Source organism: Leucopleurus acutus (assembly GCF_964270905.1).
Source record: "Leucopleurus acutus genome assembly, chromosome: 2".
Classification (NCBI taxonomy): domain Eukaryota; kingdom Metazoa; phylum Chordata; class Mammalia; order Artiodactyla; family Delphinidae; genus Leucopleurus; species Leucopleurus acutus.
Window position 1 is genome coordinate 106,481,427 of NC_139143.1, and position 27,064 is coordinate 106,508,490.

At 35.4% G+C, this 27,064-nt stretch overlaps 1 protein-coding gene across 7 annotated transcripts in view; it reads right to left on the reverse strand.

The window, feature by feature from the left end:
• The window catches only part of SNX7 (sorting nexin 7), a 97,248-nt gene that overhangs the window by 14,286 nt on the left and 55,898 nt on the right, over positions 1 to 27,064 (reverse strand). For 3 of the 7 annotated variants that reach the window (XM_082834489.1, XM_082834493.1, XM_082834491.1), the window contains one exon: positions 5,188 to 5,340. In XM_082834489.1, coding sequence (XP_082690615.1) covers positions 5,188 to 5,340 — 153 coding nt within the window. Of the gene's footprint in view, positions 1 to 22; positions 1,215 to 3,202; positions 5,341 to 27,064 lie in introns of those variants that run through there. The other 4 variants (XM_082834490.1, XM_082834488.1, XM_082834492.1 and 1 more) reach the window with 3 other exon arrangements.

Genomic DNA, 27,064 nt, shown 5'->3' on the forward strand with positions numbered 1-27,064 from the left:
TAGGAAAGCATTAGTTGTACTATTGGTTTGGCTTGATGGTGAACGCTTGTAATGATATTTTTTCTTCATTTATCTTAGAGAAAACGTCCTATACTATAATTGCTTTTCTGCTTCCTAGATGTCCATGTAGATACATATATTTTTATTATTCAGTAATGATAGAACCCTTCTATTAAGCCAGCTCATTACCATTCAAGTAAAAAAAAAACTAATTTAAATATTCTTCCATTAAAAAAAGTAATACATTGTAAAGCTGTATAAATCAAGTGAAAAATACATATACTTATTATTCTTCCCTAAGGGCAAGATTTAATTTTGAATTTGAATGTTGCTTAGCATAGGGTTTTGATGTTAATTGAATCTTAAATGAATGATTTTACATGAGGCAATTGACATTCTTAAATAAGACTGATAGCATTTGAAATGAAGCGACCTCTAACCTGGTTATTTCTTGAAATTCTTATCAAAAAAGATTTTAAGTCTAGTGTTCATAATTATTTTTAATAGTATTATTAATGAGAGCAAAAAATTTACATAAGTGCTTAATTATTAGTAGTTCTCTTCACTAATAAAGGTATGTTAACATGATGTACTAGAAGATTATGTCGTTATATAGAGAAGTGTTTAAACAAATAAAAAATACAGAACTCAAAATAATACATATCCACTATAATCATCATGACACAAATAAGTAACATATGTTTTTATGTTGACACATTCGAAAAGAACCATGCAGAAATTTTAAAATATTTTTATCTGCATATAGCAAATTATTTTTCTATAATTGCATTTAAGTGTAGCCTTCTCTAGGAGATAAGGTTATGGGCATTCTTTATTTCCTCTTTATACATTTGGGTACTTAGCTCTTGTCATTTTTTTGTTTTTCATGTGCATGTATTAATTTTCAAACCAGAAAATGAGGCTCTGAAACGACTTTCATACATTAACTAATAATTCTAAAATAAACTGTGCAAAGAAACAAATTTTATTACTTCAAGTATTATATTCACTTAACTACAAACAGTTTTACTTGGCAAAAATTAACATTATGCGATCTTTCCATGATTATGATATTAAAATTAAACTTTCAAAGGGTATATTCTTTCAGTTTATAATACCTACCAAGGAGTACTTCCTTTCAAATCTCTTCACCATCATCATAATCATCACCATCAGTATCATCAACAATTGAAACTTACACTCTTTTGTACCTACTAAAGAACAATTACAAAATGTCCACGTACTTTATCCAGCATGTCATATTTTATGGTTTCAGCATCCCTTCACATTTTAGCAAGAAATAATTTTCTTTGGTTATCTGGATACCAAGATACTTTGAAATTATTCACCTATGTTCAACTGGATTTTTGTTTTATTGTTTCATTATTCTTGTTTTTATAAAAAGACTCAAATTTATTCTTAGTTATTGGTCATATAGAACAAAATTGGGAATAGCTTCATTTCACCTACTCAGAGTTTATTTGGAGATACCTGTCTTATATTCGGTGTCAACTGTCTCCAAGTAAATTCACACATCTAAGTATAATATTTCAATATGACAATAATTGGTTTCTGATACAGACCTATATCTCATATTTACAAACTGATTTTCCTCTTTCATTTTAATATTTAAATTTTAAGTTGTAAACAAACTGTGACCATTTTACTTCATAAAAGTCCAAAGGCAAATGTTTATACCCCATTTCTTCTATCACACTAGGAACAAGCCCCTTTGGTGATTTATTTTTACAAATGTTGATGAAAACAGAAGTATTTCCATAATAATATGATTAAATTAAAAAGGGACTGGAAAGATTCTGCAATATTTCACATCGTTGTATATCTGAGATATTCTGAAGTTAACAGATAACAGCAGACTGTTGCTGTTTCAGGCCACACAGTTTGTGTGTTAGTTAGGAAGCCGTGATTATATAAGGGCCCCAATTTCCTGATTATGCTTGGACTGATGTGTCAAATCAGTTAAGAGTTATTCACTTAGGAAAAAAAACAATAAATAACTGGAGCTGTAGGGATCTTGTGAAGTTATAATAAAGAAAACCAGAGATTCCTCCAAATATATACATCTAAGATGCAGTACACTTGATATAATTTTAGCAACATGTAGAAATATAATTCATTTGGAGGAAAGGGTGAAAAACATACTGATATAAACTGCTGTGAAGAACAAAGTTTGCAATATGGCACAGTGATGCTAATTTAACTATTTCTAATAAAACTGTATTTTGTATAAACTGAGTGCAACCTATGAGCGTGACAAAAATATGTATTTATGTGACAGGTATAGTCAAAACTCAAACATTTCATTTGGAGTTCAATGGAATTGCCATGAACATTTTCTCTTAAAAAAATAAAAAAGCAAACTTAGAAAAGTTTTGCAGACTTTATCATTGAAAGGAAAACATAGTAGGTGCATTTGTCACATGACTTTTATAACCTAATATACTTATGTTTTATAATCACAATCACTTATAGTATATTGTATATCTTAATTTTCAAGGCATTTTCTTAAAAATTATTTCAATTAATTGTCATAACACTACTATAAGGTCAGTGTGGACAGGTTCTATTGTAAAGGAGAGATAAAGTTATTTCTGTGGATTTAAAGAGTTAAGTGGTAAAAAAAGCCTATGTTGATAAATGCGCTTTATCCAACAGAAATATTTTAAATCATTTCAAAATCTGAGATTTATGAGAAATTCCTTTTAGAGACTTGAATTTACTTAAGGTTGTTAATGTAGAATAAAAAAATAGGAGAGGTAGAAAATGATCTTTCCAATCCTACCTGCTATAAAGAAAATCACTTGAATCTGTCCACTAATCTCTAGCCCACTGCCATGAGACCTCTATGTCAGTTCACATCTCTGTCTTTGTTGCTACGTTTTCTAACTAGGTTCAACATGTTTAGTTTTGTTCCACTCTGACCCATATAGCCAGTGTGATCTTTCTAAAAGGCAAGTGCAATAGATATTGTCTCTTCCCTGCTGAAAAGTCTTCAATGGCATTCCCCATTTCCCTTAGAATGAAAAATAAAAGACAAAGCTTATAAGGCCCTCTTCAGCCTAATAGCGTTCAGGACATACTAATGTAAAATATGACATGTTGGCATATTAAGATGAATGAGTTTGAGAATATGGCAGAAGCAGAAAGGTCACTTTGACCTTCTTCCAACCCTTATCTCACGAAGCAGGTCATAAAACCCTCATACAAGAGGTGGCCTCCTTATGCCCAGAGGAAAAAAGAAGCATCTTTACCTCCAAAGACAAAGGGACACTGAGAAGACTCCTAACAAAAAGGACTTGCTAAATTCCCTCCAGTTTATTTCACTTAACTCATACTCCTTAACCTACCCTATTTCTACATGACAGCCCACTCTTCATCAAACTTAGTGTAGAAATAATCAGATCTGTTTCTTCTGGTCTAGATTTGCTCATGAAGGCTCCTGTACCACAAAGAACTTACATTAAATCAACATATATACATTTTTCCTGTTAATTTATCTTTGTCAGTTTCATTTTCAGACCCAGCCAGGAATCCTAAGAGGATTGAGGAAAATTTTTCCTCCTCTACAAGCCTCCTTTTTCAACTCAACATTACCTCCACTCCACCATCCTTCAAAGAGAACCTCAGTAATTTGAACATGTACTCTCTCACTTCTCGTCTTTTCTCTGCCTGGAACTCTCTTACTCACATCTTTATCTGGCTACCTCTCATTCATCATTCATTAAGGTCTCAGCTTAAACACATCCTCTGAGGAATCTTCCTCTTTCCCTGCAATGTCTTTCTATCTTGGAACTTATTATACTTTATTATCATAACGTTTTATTTTAATTGACTGTTTCTCTTATTGACTGTAACTACATGAGAAAGGGACCGTGTTTGTCCTGCATACTGTGGTCTCTCCAGGGCCCAACACAGTGTCTGGTGGTAGTAGGGGCTCAAGTAATTCTTGTTGAATGAAAATATCAGTATCAGTTAGATAATCTTGCAAAATATAAATATTTTAGTTTAAAGTACCTTTAAACTAGCAAGCACTATAGACTTCAAAGGATAAAATAATTCTCTTAATGTATCAATTTTGTATAGTCATTAATTCAGTCAGAGATAAGGTTAAAGATGTATGTTTAAAATATACCTTCCAGGAAAAGTATGTTCAGAATACGCTAGATGAATGGGAACTTCCCTGGTGGTCCAGTGGGTAAGACTCCGCACTCTCAGTGCAGGGGTCCCATCATCGACCCCTGGTCGGGGAACTAGATTCCGCGTGTATGCTGCAACTGAGAGTCCGCATGCCACAACCAAGACCCAGCGCAGCCAAAATAAATAAATAAATATTAAAAAAAAGAAAAGAAAAAGAATGAAGTTGTACCCCTACCTCATACTATATAAAAAAAAAATTAACTCAAAATGGGTCAAATACCTCAATGTAAGAATTAAAACTATAAAACTCTCAGAATATGCTAGATGAAGAAAGTGATAGCATAAAATTCATTTAAAATAATAACTACTTTGCGGAATTGTTAGTTGTTCAAAAAAGGTAATCATTTGAAAAGAAAAATGTTGACTAGGCTCTTTCCTGAATTAAAAAACAAACCAAAAAAAAAAACAACTGAACTATAAACTAAACTGAACTAATGCTCCTTTTTTGATTTTTTGAATAGCTACAGAAGGCATGGTAGGGATGGCAGGGACATAACGTATAAGCCCTGAACTAATTTTCAAACCTTTGGTCCTTTCCTCATTTTGCAAACCCTTTTTAATACAAGAAAAAGAGAGGAAAAGGAAATAAGATAGGAGAATCATTAGGAAGCATGTGCAAGTGCTTTTGAAGAATTCAAATCCTTCCAAAACAAGAAGCTGAGGGGAAAACAGACACAATAAAATGGTAGCATAATTCTTTCTCACATCAAGCTCAGCTCAAATTAGGTACTTGGGCATGCTGTGTAGGAAGGAAAACTTATCACCCTCCCTCCACATATACACATTTGTGTCAGTGGGTGGGTTCAGCGTTACTATATTAACTGGCAACTCCACTGGCACTGAGCCACCGAAGAGGCTTCTGAATGTGACACTTGGTTCCTGAACAGACTCTTTCAACATAAGACATATAGAAAGTAAGAGAGAGGATAACATTTTAAAAATGAAGCAATACCACATATCACTAATTACCTGTTCATAAGAGTGGATATTCTCCTCAGCCATATCTGTAAATGCTGACTTGATATCATTTTGCATGTTTTGTTTCCATCTTTCCCAATCTGCTTTCAAGGCATTATTAGCGCACTCCACTTTATCTTCCAGTTTTCCAATCTCTTCCGTAAGCTGAATTAGATCACAAAGAGATCAACTGATCTATGTATTCCTGCCACTAAGTGAATTCTTAAAGTCTAAGCTGAATATTATAAAAAACAGTTTAAGAAAAATACTTTTTTTGAAAAGTCACCAGTATTTACCCTGTATACTAACTAAAGTAAAGAGAACACTGGATTCAGAGATGTCAAGTAGAGTTCTAAGGTCTGCCACCAATTAGCACTTGACTTTACCTAAATCTCTCTAATCTTGGGCTTCAGTTACACTATTTATAAAGCAAAGGAAATTGGACTACAAGTTATTCCAAAATTTTTTTGCAATAACTCTCTAATTACCACTGATTGTGATGAAATATTTATGTTAAAAGATATGGTTGGGGGCTTCCCTGGTGGCACAGTGGTTGAGAGTCTGACTGCCGATGCAGGGGACACGGGTTTGAGCCCTGGTCTGGGAAGATCTCACATGCTGCGGAGCAACTAGGCCCATGAGCCACAACTACTGAGCCTGCACGTCTGGAGCCTGTGCTCCGCAACAAGAAAGGCCACGATAATGAGCGGCCCGCGCACCGCGATGAAGAGTGGCCCCCGCTTGCCGCAACTGGAGAAAGTCCTCGCACAGAAACAAAGACCCAACACAGCCAAAAATAAATAAATAAATAATAATTAAAAATGAATATCTGCTTATATAAAAAAAAAGATATGGTTTCACATGTTCAGCTTCCCCTTCCTACTCCTCATTTTTCCGCTGTTTTTAGCAGAATGCTCAGTTAACTGACATGTTATAACATCCGTATAGATTATGTAGTCCAACCTGGAGGCCCAGGGGATTAACTTGTCACATTCCACTCAGCTGGTAACAGAGGCAGGTTTATATCACAAGACACCTGACACCTAGTCCACGCTCCATTAGACAGGCTGAGTGTGACAGTCATACCTCCTCCCCAACTTACCCACCAACCTTTGAGCATGGAACCCATCAATTTATTGCTTTATATTTAGCACATTCATATTTATATAAATTTTTATATATTTATGCATATTTTATATACATAGATTTATTCATATAGTCAGCATACATTTATTTATTAAGTTCCTTCTCCATACCAGGCATTATTCTAGGACTTGGAGATTCAACAGTGAAGACAACAGACAAAAATCCTTGTTTTTACCGGAGCTGATATTCAACTGGGGAGAGGCAAACCATAAGCAAGATAAATGAAATATGAACTATCATTTGATAATAAGTGTCAAAAAGAAAAACGAAGCAGAAAAGTAGATAGGGAGTATAAGAATGATGCAATTTTAGATAAGATGGCTGGAGAAAGCCTAAATAAGAAACTGTCATTTGAATAAATATCTGAAGTTGATGTGAGAGTGAACCATGGGGTTCTTAATCAGAAAAGCATTCCCGGCTGAGGAAGAAACAGGACAATGGCCTAGAGGTGGAAGCATGCCTGGATGGTCCAAGAAGAATAAGGAGACCAGCATGGCTGTAGCAGGTGGCAGAGTTAAAAAAGAGGGAAGCTCTTAGGAGATGAGGTCAGAGAAGCAGTGGGTGACCAGATCTTACTGAGCCATGCAGTCCATGGTAAAGATCTTAGGTTTTATTGAGTGAGACCCAAAGCCAGAGAGATTCAAGCAGAAATGACACCACCTCTCCCATGTTTTAAAAGGGGCATATAATACGTTACCACTATTCCTTGCCTCCGAGTATTTGAAAGAGGCTATCATTTAAGAAGGTCCCCATTACAGACATGCTAAAATGTGAAAATGTATGTCTTAGAATCAAAAAAGTGTTATTTTACTTCCAATGCTTGTTTGAAATATTCTTTTTATTCATTTGTCAATATTTTGCTGTGAAATTTCACTGCTGACTTTATTTCATTGCAGCCATATTTGCTTTTGTTTCCCTAAGAATAGACATTTGGTATTATATAAATCTTTTATTACCTATGGGAGATCTATTTCAGTAGTAAGGTTGGTTTTCATGTTTTGTGTGTGGCGGGAAGATGTGTTTTTTTCACTTTCTTATTTTGTTTGTAAACTATCTCAGTGAGGCCATTTATTACTTTATGGGTATGTATGACTCTTTGGGGGTAATTATTTTGCTTAATCACAGAGAATTTGTCTAAAAGGATGTTAATGGGATTTCTCATGGTGGACTGCGGATGCTGGAGAATAAGCTAAGGTAAAATTTTACTGACAGGCCAAACTCAAACAGGATCCGGAGAAAGCTCAGGGGCCGGTTACAAAACCTCACTCCTCTGGGTTGTTGGATGGAATCTTGCCATTTTCACAGCCCGATGGAGATGATTAGAAAAGTGTCTTTGTTTATAGCTAGGATCAAGAGGTACCTACACCAACTGTAACTGCACTGTTTTTCTCCTCTGCTTAGGTTTTGCAGTCTAAAAGTGCCATGCACTGGAGTGGAGTGGGATTACTGGCAAAGTTCTTTACTGAAAGTGGCTTCAGGAAACACAGTATCTAAATCATATATTCTACCTTCCTTCCCCTCCTGATGGAGCTTAAAATGGTGTTACTGCCGTAAGGGATTTAAACAAAGTCTTCCCCTTTTCAATCTGCAACTCCCTCTCCTAAAAGCCCTTGTTAGTGGTAGTCAGGCTGGTTGGTGCTTCTGCTCTGGCCCAGAGCTACTGCATTCCTAAAGAAGTCCTGTCCTGTTCTCTGACTTCACTCCCACCTACAGAAAGAAGCTTTGTAGCCTGATCAGCATGGCACTGGGATTAAGATGACTAATGATAGGTTAGACTGATCGCAGACCCCACGTCTGTCTTTCACAAGCTGTGTGACACTGGGTAAGAGTACTTTTTGAAGCCCTAGTTTCTTCATCTGTAAAATGAATATAAAAATGACACTACCTATCTCGAAGGGATTTTTATTAAAAGTTGCCTGAGATAATGAACACATTCATTGATGTGCACAGTGCCTGACAATTTTTCTACTAAACTGTATCTATTACTATCATCATTACCACCATTACCACCAGTACCACCACCATTACCACCATCATCATCAGTTGGTGAAATGGAACTGGATTCCCTCTCCTCTTCCAGTATTTTGGTCTCTGGAAATATACCATTTCTTTGCCAGGGTCTAGGTCTTAATTTCTAGTGCTATTTCTTGATTTACTCTCATCAGTGTAGAAGAGGATACAGATGTTCTAAACATACATGATCAATTCCTGTCATTTTTTTGGAGGCTATATATATATATATATACACTGACCACTTTTTATTTCTTTGATGATTCCATCATTATTTTAGTTAGAAAAGGAAAAAAGAGACATTAGGTATTTCCTCACACTGAGTCATCTTCCCCTAATTTTGACTTGAAGAAACTCTAATTGATAATAAGCACAAAACACTTAATTCAAATTAGGAAGGATCTGGACTATTATCTTTCCTACCAATTTACAAAGGCATATTATTAGATTTCCCTTCCCTTAGTTGACTGCACTTTTAGCAAGTTCTTTGGTACAAGGAACTGTGCATTTAGATGGTGCGATCCGAGCTCTCAACATAAACAATGAACAAAATTTCACCGAAGTGGGAGAGTAACGTGTTAGGCACCTGGCGGGCCAAAGAAGCCCCTCTAGTGCTTCAGCACCCCTCTAACCACAGAGCAGGTTTCAATAACTCTAAAAGTAGGGAATTATAGTTTCTACCGGAAAGCAGCATAGAAAAGACTGAGTTTAAAAGGATTAAAGCTTGAATCATTCATTTCACAAATACTGGAAACGACTTGGCCCTCTGTTGGTGGAAAAACTGAAGAAGGAAGCAATCCTTTTTGCCAGGAAAATGTTGTAATATCAGAATAAGTAATAAAAGATTATAATATAGTGAAAAATAAAGATTTAGATTTAACTGCAAGGCTAATGGGTAATCTCTAGCTTCAGTTATATTCAGCTAGAAATGAGCCATATAATTAAGTGAAAACCATTAATACTAAGAGCTCAGGCAAACAAAAAAATATCCTTCTTCAATAGCGAGTACCTACTATAGCACCAGAAAAAGCAGCAATAATAATGACCACTTATTGTATTTCTGCCATGGGCCACTGTACTAAGCTATATACTTTACATATATTATTTCATTTAATCTGCATAATAATATTGCAAATTTGGTAATATTATCTTCCTTTTACAAGCTGGGAAACTGGGAGAAAGAAATAAAAGAGATCACACAGCTTTTTGTGGCATCATGGAGATTCAAGTGAAAATACATGCTCTTTCCATAGTGAGTGAATAGCCCCAAGCTAGCTTGCGTGTGGCTTTCAAGGTTAAACTGATTCAGCTCTTACCTTAAGGAGTTTGTTATCTTTTAGAATGCAGATATGCAAAAATAAAACAAAAACCAAAGGCTATAATACAAAGCAGAATGTGATATATATCATAATAGAGGAAAAAAATTAAAGTAGTATATAGAAAGATACAGCATGGAGGATTAATTCCAACTTTGGTAGGGGACATTCCAAGTGTTAATATGCTAGGCAGTGAGTGGGGAAGAAGACACCTGGATGAGGGTATGGCATAAATAAAACCGCAGGGATGTTATGTTACAGAGTGTGACAAAACAATGGATAAGAGATAGGTTTGGAGGCTGGAGGTGGGCAAGAAGAAACACGGGAAATGCAGCTGGACAGGCTGATTGAAGATTGACCACTAGAGGGTGTAAATGCTATTGAGCATGAAATGGATTCTGTAGGAAAAGGTAAGCTACCGAAAGTTTTTGACCAGGGCTGAAGTATACTTCAGATAGATTCCTGAGTCAGAGATATGCAAGGATGCTTAAAAGAGAAAGGGAGGAGGAGGGGAAGAAAGGAAACCAATTAACCTGCACTGGGACTATGGAGACAGCAATAAAAATGATGAGGATTTGGTTCATTCCCACTCACTCATCCTGCAGCATTCACTCAGCATCCATCTAGTCTCTGTTAGGAACTAAGATGAAGGGTGAAAAAACAGACCTTGCCCTCAAGGACTCATGCCTAAGGGGAGAAATAAAAAAAACAACAACTGGATACAGAAAATGTGAAATGCAGTTCATGTGAAGCAAATAGTGTGTATAGTCCTAGAAGCATGTTTACTTTGAAGTTTCTAAAAAATCGAAGGTGGTCTGTCAAGGTTGGTACCTAGAGTGTGAGTAGGGGAATAGCAAAAGAGGAAAGAGAGGCAGCTGCCAGGTACTAAAGGGATTTCCCTGGGGGGTGTTTGGATTTTCAAACCAGGACCAGGAAAGCAGCAGTAACAATGAGATTCCTGATACAGGGGATACTGAGAGGAGGAGATCCTGAGACACAGAATCAGTAGGGGCTGGCAACTGACTAAGTATGGGTGGGCACTGGAAGAAAAGATAAGATTATCTGATATTTTTAACTGGATAGCATTCACTGGAAGAACAGGTGGGGTAGGGTGAGATAGGAAATGAAGGCCTAAAGCCAACAGTAATAGTCTTGCAGGGCGAGGTATACATCAAACAACTTTTGGAGGTCAGCCTTGTGACATGTTTCACTAAAAATTCTTACTATAACTCTTACAAAGTGAAAAAAAAAAGTACTCATCCCTGAGAAGGAACAGGGTCATGGAGAAAAAAAATAAAGGAAATAACAATGAAAAAAAGAGAAAAATATGATCATGCTAAAAATAGTCCACCATTAACATCAACATATTAAATGTTAAAGTAATATTTAATTACTATGCTTCATTATTTCTCATCCATGAAAAGTACAGTCTAGGAGGTGGGTGTCAGATCAAAGAATAAAAGATGCATGAGGTTCATGTCATATCCCATCAACTTGGATATATCCTAGATTCAGCTGAAGGGTGCCCCTCCTTTACTTGTTAGATTGAGCTTGTTTTGTTTCTTTGATTCAGTTCAAGATTATCTAGAGAATGGTCTGACGGCTAAAGGGCCAAGAACTGACATACTGGTTCTGTCCACGTCAGTTATATAGCTCTGAACCCTGGTTATATCATGTCATGAATGTTTGTCACAGGTCATGTGGGAAAGTGGGTAAAATAATTTGGATGAATCCACTCAGATCATTCATTACTGCTAGGAAATAAAGCCTACATTCTAATGAAATAGCCCTGTGGACCATTTCTACGATTATAGACCATTACACTATTTTTAACAGTTACTCAATTTTTGAAGCACATGTCTGCTAAGACAACCACAGGTGCACTGAATCGCTCAAACCCATTTAACCACCTTGGAGGTTTTCCTCCTTATTCCCTCAAAGCTGACTTTACAAAACGAAACCAATCCAGAAACCCTATAACATTTTAATAATTTTTATTAAAATAGGCCTTTTATAGATTTTAATTTTCTATGACTTTTATACATTTAAATTTGCAAGAACATATTTTCCCATAAGTACACCCATCAGAAATAGATGGATTTTTATAGAAAAGTTAGATAAATCCATGCAAATACAGTTTATTTATTACCTTTCTTTAAGCAAATGATTAAAATATAAAATTTTTTTCACAGATAATTCATATTTTATTAACAATAAAAAAGATATAAGTGATAGAACATTTTAGAATCCCATAATAAAGACAAGTTTTTTCCTTTGTGACAAAATGTTGTCTTGGAAATTATATCAGAAACATCTATTTATTTATAAATAAAATATTACAGATGTGAACTGTATAATCACAAAGTTAGGGTAGCAAATAAAATAGGGTAGTGAATAAAATATGAAAAATATTTTAAAATATTTTTAAAAAGAACATACTCTACAAATATACATCTCCAAAAATATTTTATAATAAATAAAGTTTGGAGACAAAAATGGGATTACCTGTATACTCATAAACTATTTAAGAGGTAAATACAATGTATCTAGAGTACGTATATTTGATCTAACACTAAACATGAAAAAATAATCGGGCTTTTCTTAGAGATTAAAGTGTGCTTAAAGATGATTAGGTAGGCCTTTTGCTCTTAAGATTTAAGGTTGATCTTTTGATGCTATTTCTCTCAATATATTTTCAATACAGAGGCAAGAACTCTTACATTTACTAATAGAGATAAGAATTATTCCACTGGATTTGCTTGGCTATACTATGTCCTCCTGCAAATGGACTCTGAGAGCTTATCTGGACTTTCTGGCAGAGAAGTGCAGGTATTTAGGCATTACTTTAGAATAGCTTTAGATTTGGCAAGGACTATGAAAGACAGCAATTAACTTTTGGAGGGATGGCACAAGATATGGGTAACTACCTAGCCAGTCAGATGAGTGAAATCACCTTTACTACTAAGGAGGAGATGACAAACAGCCCGATTTCCTTTACATTCTTGCTGGATAGCCTTCTGATTATCTTTGATTTCTTTGTCTCTAACGTTATCAAGAATGGTCTGCTAGTAAGAAAAAGAGGAATTTACAAGAGGTGTCTCGAAGCTATGGTGAGGGATAGAGTTAGGAAAAGGAGCTGTGTTTGTGCATGTATGTTGCACATTCTTAACATCTGCCTGCTCACCAGCAATGCTGAGTCCCTACTATGATCAGGTCCTGAGCTGCATGTCACACGTGGCATCTCATTTAACTTTCTTCGTAACTCTTAGAGGTAGATTTCTTCCCCCGCATCTAGCTGGTCCAAGTCTTACAAAGTAGACTTTGCACACGATGAACGTGGGTCCATGTAACAGTGCACTTTCAACATCCTTCCACCAGCTCTCAATTATGCTTTTCTTCTCTTGAATTATTTGGCAAACTCAATCTAAGTTGATTTTTAAAAAAAAATATTTCCTGCCCCCCCACTTTAATTTTATTTATTTGTGCTCCTTAAACCTCTATTCTCCTCCAAAATACAGTTTCTTATTACCTTCAATAAGATGAAAGAACAAATAAATTGAGAATAAAAGTAAACATTCATTCAACAAATCTTTAAGTGCTTACTGTGTCCCAGGCATTAGCCCAGGAACATGACCAAGAGCACAGGGGTGAATACGAGAGGGAAGGTCCCTGTTGCTGGGAGCTTACAACATAGTAGGGGTTTCAGATCCACACTGCATTGGGCATTCCCTCTATGTCACCTTACCAACTACCTTAGAGTCTATCAATGAGCTTGTTCTTTTTGCATAAAAAAAAGGAAGTACCTCCCAACGTAAATTTTAAGAAATCCAGAACATCTAGATTCAAAAATTTCCCCAGAAAAGGAAATGTATCTTTATATCTAATAAATATCCTTACTGCATCTTTCTCAGTTGCCTTATGGTATTAATAAGTTCTATTTACCTCCTCTTCTCTTTTTTCCATGAATTTTAAAAATTTCATAATCACACACATTTATAGGACAGTGATCTAGAGCCTGCGCTCTGAAATCCATGGGTGATAATCTTGACCGTGTTGACCTTAGTTAACTAAATTCAGTTCTGTGATAGGCTGCCGTTTCCTCATCTGTAGAATGAGGAAAAATAAAGTACCTACTTCACAGGATTGTTTTTGAACAACATGTTAGCAAAGTGCCTGGGACTTAAGCATTTAATACATGTTAGGGTTAGAGTGGCACTCCAGAGTGATTATGGAAGGACAATTGTTAGGGTCTCGGAAATGTCCTGACTGAATCTGCCAGCTCACTCACTTCTACTATGTTAGGGAATACTTACTGAGGACATGCATATAAAAGGAACAGCCATAGCAGAAACAAAGAGACATTAATAGCTCAGAAAGCTCCCCAAATGCTCCAATATGCCTGGGAGTATTGGTGGCTGAATGGACAATGTGGCCATGCCAAAAAGTCTATGTAAGGCCATTCCAATCAGGCTCTCCTCCAAATCAGATGGGCAAGGCCAAGAAGTCCAGAAATTACCTCCATTTTGAGGAACTAGGTTACCACATTACGTCAATAAATTATTCCACTCTAATACAAGAAATATTAGTATCTTGCTAATTTATGGAATGATAAAACCCTAAGACAAGCAATGCAGATGGCTCTTCCCACACTGATTCTGAAAGTTCCTTAAAATATACTTCCTAGTAACCAAAAAAACCTGTCCAGCAACTTAAGAAGACCCCCTATACTTCCAAACATTCTCTTATGCCTTTAGTTTTTCTTATTTACCAGAGATCAGTTTTTAGAAAACATATTAGTTCCTTCAAGAACTATTTGTTGAGCACGTACTATGTGCCAAGAGTACCACGCTAGACACAGTGCCCCTATGTGAAATATTTTCCTTCTTTTCTCACTCAATTTTTGGCACACTGATGTCATAGAGGTACATCTTTACTTAAATCAGAAAGTCCTCCTAATTCTGATAGTTTCATGATGAGACCAGTACAGAATGACTTAATGTGTGTTTCTTAAATTGGGATTTCTATATCCACATCAATACTCAGTGATAACATAAAGGATTGCCAATGTCATAAATAAATGTGGCATAATCTTGTCATAGATCTTTTATGGAGATCAGAGAAAAATATTTTTAAATTAACATAAACATAAATATATTATGGAGTAGTGATATTCATATGAAACTTTCAAACAGGACACCTTAATGAAATTTTGATCTTGCACTCGCCACGAATGGGTCTCTCAGACTACTGAGGTATACATTCCAACTTTCCTATACCAAAGAAAGTAAACTCTTTTCATAAAAATGTTTGAACTACACACTGCATTACAATGTGTTAGAAGGAAATCTGCTTGACTACTGAACTACATATTTAATAAAGATTAATACGCTTTGGCATGATAATTCTAGGTGAGTTAATTGCCATGATTACCAAGTTTTATCAAAGTATCATTTATAAAAATTACAGATTGAGAAAGCAGCTTCCCCATAGTCTATTTCTCCAGGAATAGCTGCCAGGATGATAGAAGGAAAGTCAAACTTTTTTCAACGACTTTGATCTATCACTGCTAAACAGCAGTCTAGGGAAAATTTCACTTACCTCTCTAAGAAAGAACCACCGTCTCTGACTATTTAATCAACCCATCCTTCATCACTTATCCCTGACATTATAATCTACAACTAGTGGCAAGTAAGCACCCCTTTTCCTCACCCTATGACTGTCTCTATTTACAAGTACAGCAGTAAGTTCATGTGGGCAGCATGATTAAAATTTAGAGTCTCTCCAATACCATAACTGAGCTCCTAACATCCGAAGAACTTACAAGGGTCTGCTCCTAATGCATTATTGGAAGAGTTATTTTCCTAATGAATGATAGCAATCTCACACAAATTAGTCTAGCGTGTAGAATTTATAAGGATAGCATGACCTGGATACAAAAACTGACATTTCTGGTACAAGCAATGGTAATTACAAATCACTCTCCCCCTGCCCCCAGCTTTATCGAGGTATAATTGACAAAGAAAAAAAAATTGTATATGTTTGAAATATACAACATGATGACAAATCATTCTTATTCAGAAATATAAACACAAAAGTCCTAAAAGTTGAGGTAGCCAAATCCAGCAAGGGCCAAGTTGAATTTATCCCAGTGATCCAAGGATGGCTAAAATGAGAAAATCTCTCAGTGTAAATCACCACATTAAGTGAATGATGAAGAAAAATCATACACTTACAATGAGTCGGTACAGGAATCCACACAATAAATTTGAACAGCCACTTATGAATCAACTTCTCATCACGTAGGAGTAAATAAAAACTGCCTTAACCTGATTAAAATATATATACTTTAAAACGTTTAGCAAACATCAATACTAATGGAAAAAATCCTGAAAGCATTTACTTTAGCATCAGGGATAATACAAGGATGTCCCATCACTAATAACTTTACAATGCATTTTTTAGCCAGCTCAATAAGAAATGAAAAAATAAATACAAGGTATAAAGATTGAATAAATGAGACAAAACTATCAATATATACCCATAAGGTTTTCTACACAGAAAATCCCAAAGAACGTACAAAGAAATTATTAAAACTAAAAATAATTTAGAAGATTGCTGGATATAAGATACATATGCTAAAGTGAATTATATTTCTATACTCTGGCTCAAAAAAAGTTAGAAAATAAAACATTTTAAATATATAATTTATGATAAATACCAGCAAAACATAAGGTACTTAGGAATAAATTTATGGAAAGATATAGAAGACCATTTTAGAAAAAAACATTTTAAAACTTATTGAGAGATATCAAAGAAGACAAATAAATGGTGAGCTTTCTAAAAATTATTCCGTTTTAAATCTTGTAGCTAGTTCTCTTTCTTTTAATTTCAGTTTAAGTACCAGTTCCTCAGATAGTCCTTTTCAGACAGCATTTATGTTCAAAGTAGGTACTTTTTCACTACTCTTTCCATCTCAGTCCACTGTTCATCTCCTTAATATTCATTAGAACAATTATTTTTTGTATGTTTATGTACTTTCCTGTTAGAATATAAGTTCTAACATGGGCCATGTGTCTACCTTTTGGCCACGATATCCTCAGTACTTACTATGTAGAAATGTGATAAATATTTGTAGAATAAATGAATGATTTCAGAAAAGTAAAATATTAGTAATGAATCTAGGCTTGTTTTGCTACTGCCTTTCCAAGGATTGTTTTACCACACTTTGAAATACCACAGAAACTTACAAGCTGCCTGTACCTAACCCTAAAGGTATATATCACCAAAATTTTTGAGCAAAACAATACAATTTGAGGATAACAGCTATTCTTACTTAAAAATATCTTCATTGTTTTCTTTTTAAAATGGCTTCTCTATTATTGCCTTTTATGGAAATAATTAACCATTCAATCTATTTATTCAAGTGCTAAAACTTTCTCTTCATAATCAGAAAAGCTGAGAAATTATCATTTTAAAAGTTCTTGAAAATAATATACCTAAATAAGATTTAGATTGCCACTCCATCATAAGACAATAGAAAATTCAAAAATTCAATTCTAATCTGACAGCTACTTCTTCTTAACAAGTATTAATTAAATTGCAGGGGAGAGAGAAGAGGGCTCTTAACAATAAAATTACATTATTTTCTGATTTGTGAGAGGGGTAAGATGTGTCTGAAAAATTAGCTGCTTGATTATACAATGCTGCTCAGGCATCCATGTGATTACTACATGTGAATGCCTTTTTTATATACTTTACAATACATACTTTTCTTAAAAAGTAGAAACCTCTCTTCCTGAAATTCACTGCAAATTTTGTTATCCAAATGTAGCTTGTTCAGTAAAGCACAATGTAGTTTCTAAAAATGACAAATTAAGTCATAAAACACCCACAAATATAGTTGATACATCACCTTTCAAGTCAGTACCTCCAACACCATTAACGTCCTTCGAATAAGGAATAATCATAATTTTCTTTGACACTGGAAGCAACAGAAAGCCAATTATTTAAACAGCCCCATTTTAGGAAATGTAGTGATCCCTTTTGCATCCTTTGTACAACAGAGGCACAGTAAAAATATATAGGATAGAAGAGGATTCATTTTTTCCAGGTGCTTCCATGAGTCCGATTAATATAAACCTTTTAAAAAGGAATGATGTGGCTCCTAAGAAAAAAAATTTTTTAATCAAGGTCTTTTAACTCTTTCGATATAATTTCCTATATTTGTTTCTGAAAACCATAATCCAAGCCTAGAAAAGCTATATGCTATACTATCATTAGGTTTTAATAAAGTTATAAAAATTATTTCAAAGCCAAATCTTAACATTTATTTTACAGACCTTCACAGGCCATACAATTCTCTGCCATTAAATATTTTTATTCACTATTTAACCAAACAATACCTCTAGTATTATCTCATTTAATTCTCACTATACACCTATAACGTAAATATTGTTTTACTAACAAGAAAAAGGAATGCTTACTGAGGTTTAAGTTACTTTTTTGTAACTTTTTTCCAGAATCCAGATTCTCTAATTTGTGATCCAACCCCACCATATTACACAATTCCATAATGCAGCCCATGAACCTCAAGACATATATAAGACAGCTCACAGGCTGCATGAAGGAACTCCCATTTATATTTAACTCTTTTTAATTGACATAAAACATTATACTAGTTTCAAGTGTACAACAAAGTTATTTGATATAGTATATATGGAGAAATGATCACCACAATATGTCTAGTTAACATCCATCACCACACAGTTACAAATTTTTTTTTCTTGTGATGAGAACTATTGAACTTTTCAGATCTACTCTCTTAGCAACTCTCAAATATACAATACAGTGTTATGAACTACAGTCACCACCCTATACATTACAATCCCGTCACTTATTTTATAACTGAGAGTTTGTACCCTTTGATCACCTTATATTTAATTCTCATATAATGTTTTTAACTTATATGCATAGTTTATAATACAGATAAAATATATGAGTAAAGTAGTGCAAGTAGGTAATTTGTCAATTTAAAATGTACACGTACTGGGAGGTGTGCTCAAAAATATTTAGGTGATAGAGTACGTTATCAAAAAGTCTGGTGACTGAAATGTTATCTTTGCTGAAGTACTGTGTACATCAGACTTTTAATCAAGTGATTTCGCTTGATGTTTTTTCAGATATTCATCTCTTTTCTATCTGAATCCCTACCAAAGCTAAAACCTTCAATAGATATGGTCTTTCTTCTTTGACTCAATCAACCAAACTACCATACATAAAAAATACAGCTCTTAAAGTTGCAGCATATTCTAAAACAGAGCTAGCCAAAAGAATTTTCTGGAATGAGAGAAATGTTCAACTTTGGAGTGCCCAAAATAGTAGCAATAGCCGCATGTGCCTTTGAAATGTGCTGGACCAACTGAAGAACTGAAGTTTTCCTTGTATTTAATTTAAATTAATTCATATTTAAATGTAACTAGCCACATGTGGTTAGTGGGTACAATACTGAATAGCAAAGCTCTAGAGAGCTGTGATCAATATAACTGGAATAGCATATGTACTCAAGTATATAAATTTTAGGGCTTCCCCCACAAAAAAATATTCTTTAGTAAACTGCTTTTACATGGTTTCCCAGAAATCCTCTAATATTAATGAATATTTTCTCAATTACTTCATTCTAAAGACATGACGGTATTTTAGAATATTATCTTGAAACAAATTCAATATTTGGTACTTTTGGATATATATAGTAGTTTACTAATAGAATTCGTTTAGTTTAGTATTTTTTTAAGGGAGACAACACACTAATTATTTTTAGGAAATAACTTCATAATTCAAGTGTTTATTATCATTACAAATAAGTATTTTAAAATTTACTTTTAAAAGCACTGCAAATCGACAAATAAGAAGGATAAGTGGGGGTAGACAAGTTCCACCACAGATAAAACATATTTTAAAACATCCATTACTGAAACAGTACAGTTCTGCTGCTTAATTAACAGGCCAATCAAGGAAACATACAGAAAGCCTTAAAACAGTTGCATGTGACAACAAAAACTGAGTATACTTCAAAGGTAGCGTTGCAAAGTATTGGGGAAAACATGACTACTCAATAGATAGCCTGGGCACAGCAGAATAGTTACCTGAAAAAATATATAGTTGAACCCACACCTCACATTTATAAACAGAATTAATTCCAAATGGCTCAAAGATTCAAATGCAAAAAAGAAAACCCCAAAAGTTAATAAAAGAAGTGTGATACAATTCTTTTGTCATCCTAACTTGTACTTGAAAGTAAAATCCTTTAGAAAAAGATAGATAAATCTGACTTTATAAAAACTAAACTTTTCTGTATAGGAAAGATCACTATAAAGAAAATTAAAATACAGTACAAATGACAAAAAGGACTAATTTCTCAAACAAGAATTTCTTAAAAATCAGGAAAGATCAAGAATAGGTAAAATCTAATGAGCAAAACCCAGACAATTACAAAAAAAGAAAGACAAATTTTACTTAAACATAAAAAATGCTTAACCTTGTTCATCATAAGAAAAATAAAAATTAAAACTACGAAGGGATACTATCTTCACTTAACGGATGGCAACGATTCTACACTTTGATAACACTGACAAGGCTGGGGTGGAGGGTACAGGAGTAAACAAGCAATCAAACATGTTGGTGAGACTGTAAATAGCTCTCCCAGCGGAAAGTAATTTGGTGGTAGTTCTAATAACATCAACAATAACATCAGCTAATTCTTTTAGCTTTTCCTTTGTACCAGGCACTATTCTAAGCACTTATGTGTTATACATTTAGCCCTATGAGCTAGGTACTATTATTTCTTCTATTCTACAAACTGTGAAACTTGACCAAGGTTGCACAATTAATAATGAGCTATCAAAATTGAATAGTCTCTGGTTTAGCAATTTCAATTCTAGGTATTTATTCTACAGATCTACTGGTACATTCACAAAATAATACACGTACAGGGTTATTCACTGAAGCATTGTTTATAGTAGCAAAAGGTTAGAAATAAATGTTCACAGTTGGAGTCAGATTAAATAAATTCTGGTACATCCATACATCAGAAGACCATGTAGCTGTAAAAGACCAATAACTGGAAGGATCACCAAGATATGTTATTATATTAATAAAGCAAACTATAGAAAACTTCACAGCATATTACTACATTCACTAAAAAGTAAAATCAGAATGTATATCTGAATTTGTGGTACATGCATAATGAAACCTGGAAGGCTACAAAAGTAACTAACAACAGTACGTACTTGTAAAGTGGGTGGTGGGAATTGGGAAGATAGGATATGGGGATGGGAAGGAGACTTTTCATTAAATGTGTGTTTTAAAATTTATGAATTTTGAATCATGTGAATACATTACATATTTAAATAAATCATTTTGGTTTTTTTTTAAAGCAACATGCTCATTGCTTACATTAGAGATCAAGAAATATATTTTTGGGGACAAATGAAATGTTGACATTCCTAATGTTCTATAAATGAGCACTGGTGGCTGGAGATAACATTTGAAGGGACATATCATATAGGGACTAAAAATGAGGCACAGACACAGAGACTCTGAGCTCCTTTTTCCTGGTTGTTGAACTGTATGAGTATATAACCTCTTCCAATGAAAAGAGAGTCAGATGACTCAAAAGAAGTGTTGAAGATGCATGTGCGAGTGCAAAAGGTGATATTTCTACATTAATATATTATTTAATGTGTATATTAAAGAACCACATATTCATATATGTGTATGATCTTAAATGTGCATGAGTAAGTTAATCTAAATATCATAACTAAAAATTTGACGCTGGACAAAAACCTTGTTTTTTGGTGTGGAATCTTCTTTGGGAAACTTGTGTCAGGGTGTCCTTACATTTGCATTTCTACATTGACAGTGATGACCACACCTGGCATATGTGCATGCGCCTTTCATATCCTCATTAATGGAATATGCAGGACGTGTCCAGCATTTTCCTGGTGTGAGGGTCTGTGACAGATCTTTTAATGCATTAAAGATTTGTTCTGAATGCATTTCTTTGTCCTTTCTCTTATTCATTTTAGATTAAAAGCTTCTATATCAGAGGGTGCCAGCAGCAACAGAACCTGCCTCCTGGGAAGCACAGAACCTCTGCATTTTCAAAAAATTCTTCCCCTCTTCCCCAGCCACACAGCTACTGAGAACTACTGACACACATCATGCCTCCTTAATTCATTTCACATTTTCTTTTTTACTGAGAGATAAGCAAGGCAGGTCAATTTACTCAAAAATTCATACTATTAAAACTGCCAGTTCACTGTCACAGAATATTTCAAATCACCAATAATGTTCCGTGGCAGGAATGGCAAAAAGAATTTATCACGCATGCCAACTCTAACTGATCGGTATCAGTCATATGAAGCACGTTGATATGTATCTTTTCAGATGTCACCCTAGAATACAGTTTTTAAGTTACTGGCACAATTTCTGGAGTCCTGCTTCGACAACCTCTACATGTGCAATATTGATCCAGTAACTTTTATTTCTCTGTACCTCAGTTTTCACATTCGTAAAATGAAGAAAATTATAGTACCTACCTCACTGTATTGTGTGGAACTTAAATGAGACAATACATGTAGAGCATTTAGAACTCTGCCGGGCACATGGTAAGTGCTTAAAGAATGTTAGCTGTTATTATTATCATCATCATCAGTTTTAGCATAACATACTGATCTGGTTAAAATAAAATTCTATATAGTCATTCCTTGAAAGAAGGCAAAAAGAATTTCAACTTTCCCAGATCACAACTCTACATGTTCTAAAGTGTTTCCAAGTTGCAATTCCCAATTTACTGTGAGTTCTAAATATATATATATATTTGGAAGCGATTGAAAAAAAACACTAAATTCTTAAAATTCCTTTTTTGTTTTGATCTTAGTAGAATATAATTGTTATTTATCTTCGAAGTCTCACACCCTTCTAGACTTCAAACCCACCTATCAGGAAAAGAAAAAAAGGGTAAGAGACCAGGGAGTATAGTGCCAGGTTATAGTTCTGGTTCTACTATTTAACTAACTGTATAACTGTGGACAAATCACTTAACCTTTCTTATCAAAATCTCCACTACTACCACCTTAGTTTATGCCATCATCATCTCCTTCCTACTGCACTGGACTCAACAGTCTTTTTGTTTCCCATGCAGAAAACAGAGTGAGCACTTGAAAGCAACTGTCAGTTCTTCCTTTTCCCTTTCTCTTCTTGAACAATTCAGTCCTAAAGTTTATTTGGTAATGCAGAGCAAGGCTGGTGTCCATTCTGGTGGAGGAAGGAAGGCAAAGTCATGGTGGCCCAGAGCAGGATATGAAGGCAATAGCAAGATGATGAGGTCTTCCCTGCAAAGAGTGGTCCAGAATGGGAAGTAACAGCACAAGCAGGGTGAGAAGGGTGTGTATTGCGTGTGGGCAGCATGGGGGAGCTGAGGCTAGCACGGAAAACAGACTCCTAGAGTGGTAAAGAGGATGCTCTTGCATGGGTGTGGTCCAGTGCAGGGTGTGGAAACTTGAGTGGGGTGAGGAGTACCTCCACTTAGGAAAGAGCTATGAGCTCTTGAGCTATGCAAGATTGTTTGCAAACAGGGAATCAATCAAATAAATAGATATGTAAAGGATAATGGGAGCCTGTTTCTCACTGTCAGAAAGAGAACCACAAATATTGAAAGAAAGAAAACTAGAATGAACCCTCATGATATTGGATTTAAGTTGGAGGCATTGGTATGAAATTGTTATTTTTTAATATTTATAATCAGACAAATCAATATAGATATAAAAATGTGTGATTATACATTATATTCCTATCTATATATCCATAGATATGTTTCCTATCTATGTCCACTCAGATCTTGGAATGTTACCTAAATAGCAATGAACATATCTAATGCCAAGATACTATATTCTAAACATAATTTTTTCCACTAAAACTAACCAGGGCTTGTTAGGAAAATGGCTGATTCCGGGGCTGGAGCAAGAAAAGTACAAGAAGAGCCTAGAAAGTCTTTTTGTACCAGAAAGAAGTAAAGAATGATGGGAACATGTTAAAAGGAGGGAAAAAAAGACAGCTTGAAGATGGTCCTACTAGCCAAATTGGAGGCAATTTGTGTATCAAAATACATAGTGATAGTAATGGACTAAAACCCACTGACTAAAATAGAAAAGCGCACGCACGCATGCACGCGCGCGCACACACACACACACATCAATTTAAAGTTTAGGGCTTCCCTGGTGGCGCAGTGGTTGAGAGTCCGCCTGCCGATGCAGGGGACACGGGTTCGTGGCCCGGTCCGGGAAGATCCCACATGCCGCGGAGCCTGCGCATCCAGAGCCTGTGCTCCGCAACACGGGAGGCTACAACAGTGAGAGGCCCGCGTACCGCAAAAAAATAAATAAATAAATAAAGTTTAAAGTAAGGTAAGGAATGATATAATTATAGTCTCAGAGTAGCTCCCCACAAAATGTTTTTTAATTACAAAGGGAAAGGAGTGATTTTACAGTGGAGAAGCTTGGCAGACATCACCTTAATCGAGTGAGATCAAAGAGTATATCGTTAATGGGACAAATAAAAATCATGTGCTATCTAACAGGTAGACTGCAGCATCACTTGAGTAATATTCCTGTCAAAGATTGACAGTTTAAATCTAATCATAAGGAAGTATCAAATAAGTTAATATTGGAGGTATTCTACACAATACCTGGCCTGCAATCTTCAGTGTAATGGTCATAAAAGTCAAGGAAAGATGAAAAACTATTCTAGACTGAAGGAGACATCTAACCATTGTCAAGAACATTACAGAACACTGGCAAAATCATTCAGGGGTCTGTGTGTTAGATAATAGTGTTGTTTCAATGATAACTGATTGATACTGATAGTTGTATTATGGTTATATGGGAGAATGTCCTTGTTTGTAGGAAACATACTCCTTTAAGGGGTCATGAGCATAAGGTTTGCAGTTTACTTTCCAATGGTTCAAGGAAAAAAAAAGATTTTTAAGTTGTACTTGCAACTTTTCTATAGATTTGTCACTTCAAGATTAAAAAAAAAAATTTTTAAGCCTCTAATATACCAAATCAGAATTCTTCCCTGCTTGAACTCTTCAGTAGCTCCCCACAGCAACTAGGATGGAACCCATGGCCTACATGTTCTCATCTGCTTGCTCAGTCCTCACGCCCCAGCTGCTAACGAAGGGGTACTTCATTCCCTATACTCTAGCTACACCAGATATAACTACAGCTCCTGGAACACAGGAAGCTAATTCCCATTTCAGAGCTTTGCACGGATTCTTCTTAGAACACTTGTGCCAGATTTGGGAATGACTGCTGCCTATCAGCACTCAGCTCTCCTCTCAATGTCACCTCCTCAGAAAGGCCTTCTCTTCCCCTCCTGGTGTTCTCCATCACATTACCCTGTTTTATTTTCTTCATAGCACTAAGCACTATCGAAAATTATCGGAGTCATTTATTATCTTTTTCCTTTATTTTCAGTATCCCACCACCACCACACACACACACTAGACCATAATTTCCTTGGGGATAGGGGCTGTGGCAGTCTTGGTCACTGCAGTGTCCCCACCATGAAGTGCTTAGATGGGGAGGGAACTCATAACTCTTGGCTGACTGACAAGCTAGGCCTCAATTTTCTTATCTACGAAAGTGGGAATAAAGTATGCCTAACGTGTAGTATTATTCATTGGATAGTAAACGTAAATTATTAAAACAGTGCCTGGCATACAACAGGTACTATACAGATGCCAACTGTGCTTCAGAAAGGAAAGCATTAGTTTGGGTCTAGAACCTCTTTGAAAGTTGAACGGAGCTTTGATTGGGGCATTTCCCCTTAAGTCTGCTCCGCTATTGACTAAGCTTTAGTAGAGGGAAAAAGTTTACTCTCCAAAACCCAGAAATATAATAAATCAAAATGCAATTAATTTGGTGATATGGCACTGTACTAGAAGAAAAACTACTGGTTCTGTTCTTTGTAGAAATATATTTTTTTTATTTTTAGAAGTACTATTTAAAAACGATTCATACTTTAAATAATGTTTTATGATACCATTACATGTTTTCCAATATATCAGCCTTTTATACTTTCTTCTTCTAACTTACCAAAATTTTTACTGACACAAGCTCTAGATTTATAAACATTAATTCATCTTCAAAAAAAGTTTCTTCAGAGTAAGCATTATTTCTGCCTGTTCGTGGATAAAGAATACTTAATATGTCTGATTAAGGTCACAAGTTAAGTAAAAGTGAATCAAAGCCCTCTCCAGGCTTCAGACTCCCAGCGTGTTCCTGCTCTAAGCATAATCATATATTTATTGAGTGCCCAGGCAGGGCCAGGAGTGAAAGAGATATGTAAGACAGACCCTTAGGACACATTTCTTATTAACGAAAAGTCTAAATTAAAAGGAAATTGAATCTATTTTGAGTTTCTATATGGGAAAGCTGTTTAAACTATTATATCTATGGTAGGCAGAGCTCCACAAACCAAACCACAAATCCACAAGGACACTATAAGTAGAATTTCTTAAATCCTGAGAAGAAATGACTGGAATTTTAAACTACCCCTTTTACTTAACCATCTGTTACTTTTTCTGTTGCAGTCAAGACAGTGGGGAAAAAATGTTCCTAGAGAAAGACACAGAGCTTACAATCTTCCCTTAGAAAATCACCTACACCGATGTTACACTGCCTCTTTTCTTCAGTATTTCATTGTCTCCCCCCTGCCCCTGTCCACCCTCACCCACCACAAACGTACACAGGCCTTATTCATCAGGACTGTAAGTTTATGTGTTCCTTTTTCAAATCAGTAAGCCTTAATATGCAGTAACTTCCCCAAGCAAATTTCACGGGTAAAAATTTTGGAAGTAGTACAATTTTTTTCACCTCACCCGCAAACATCTCCTGACTAATTTTCTGGGTAACAGTTAACACGAGTAATTTGGTGTTCAAGTTTGTGCTCACATCAGATATGCTGGCCTTGGAGGATTCCGAAAGAAATAACTAAAAAACACTTTTTTTGTGTCAAAAATACATTATAAAAAATGTGTTGATCTTTGAAATTTTTGGAATATTTTACCTCTAGTCATTTATTAATTTGTTCCTTGTTCCATATTAGATTTAAGATGGCTTCCAAAATTATACTCCACAACTAGTTTAAAGGTATTAAGTGGGGCTTCCCTGGTGGCGCAGTGGTTGAGAGTCTGCCTGCCGATGCAGGGGACACGGGTTCGTGCCCCGGTCCCGGAGGATCCCACATGCCGCGGAGCGGCTGGGCCCGTGAGCCATGGCCGCTGGGCCTGCGCATCCGGAGCCTGTGCTCCGCAACGGGAGAGGCCACAGCAGTGAGAGGCCCGCGTACCGCAAAAA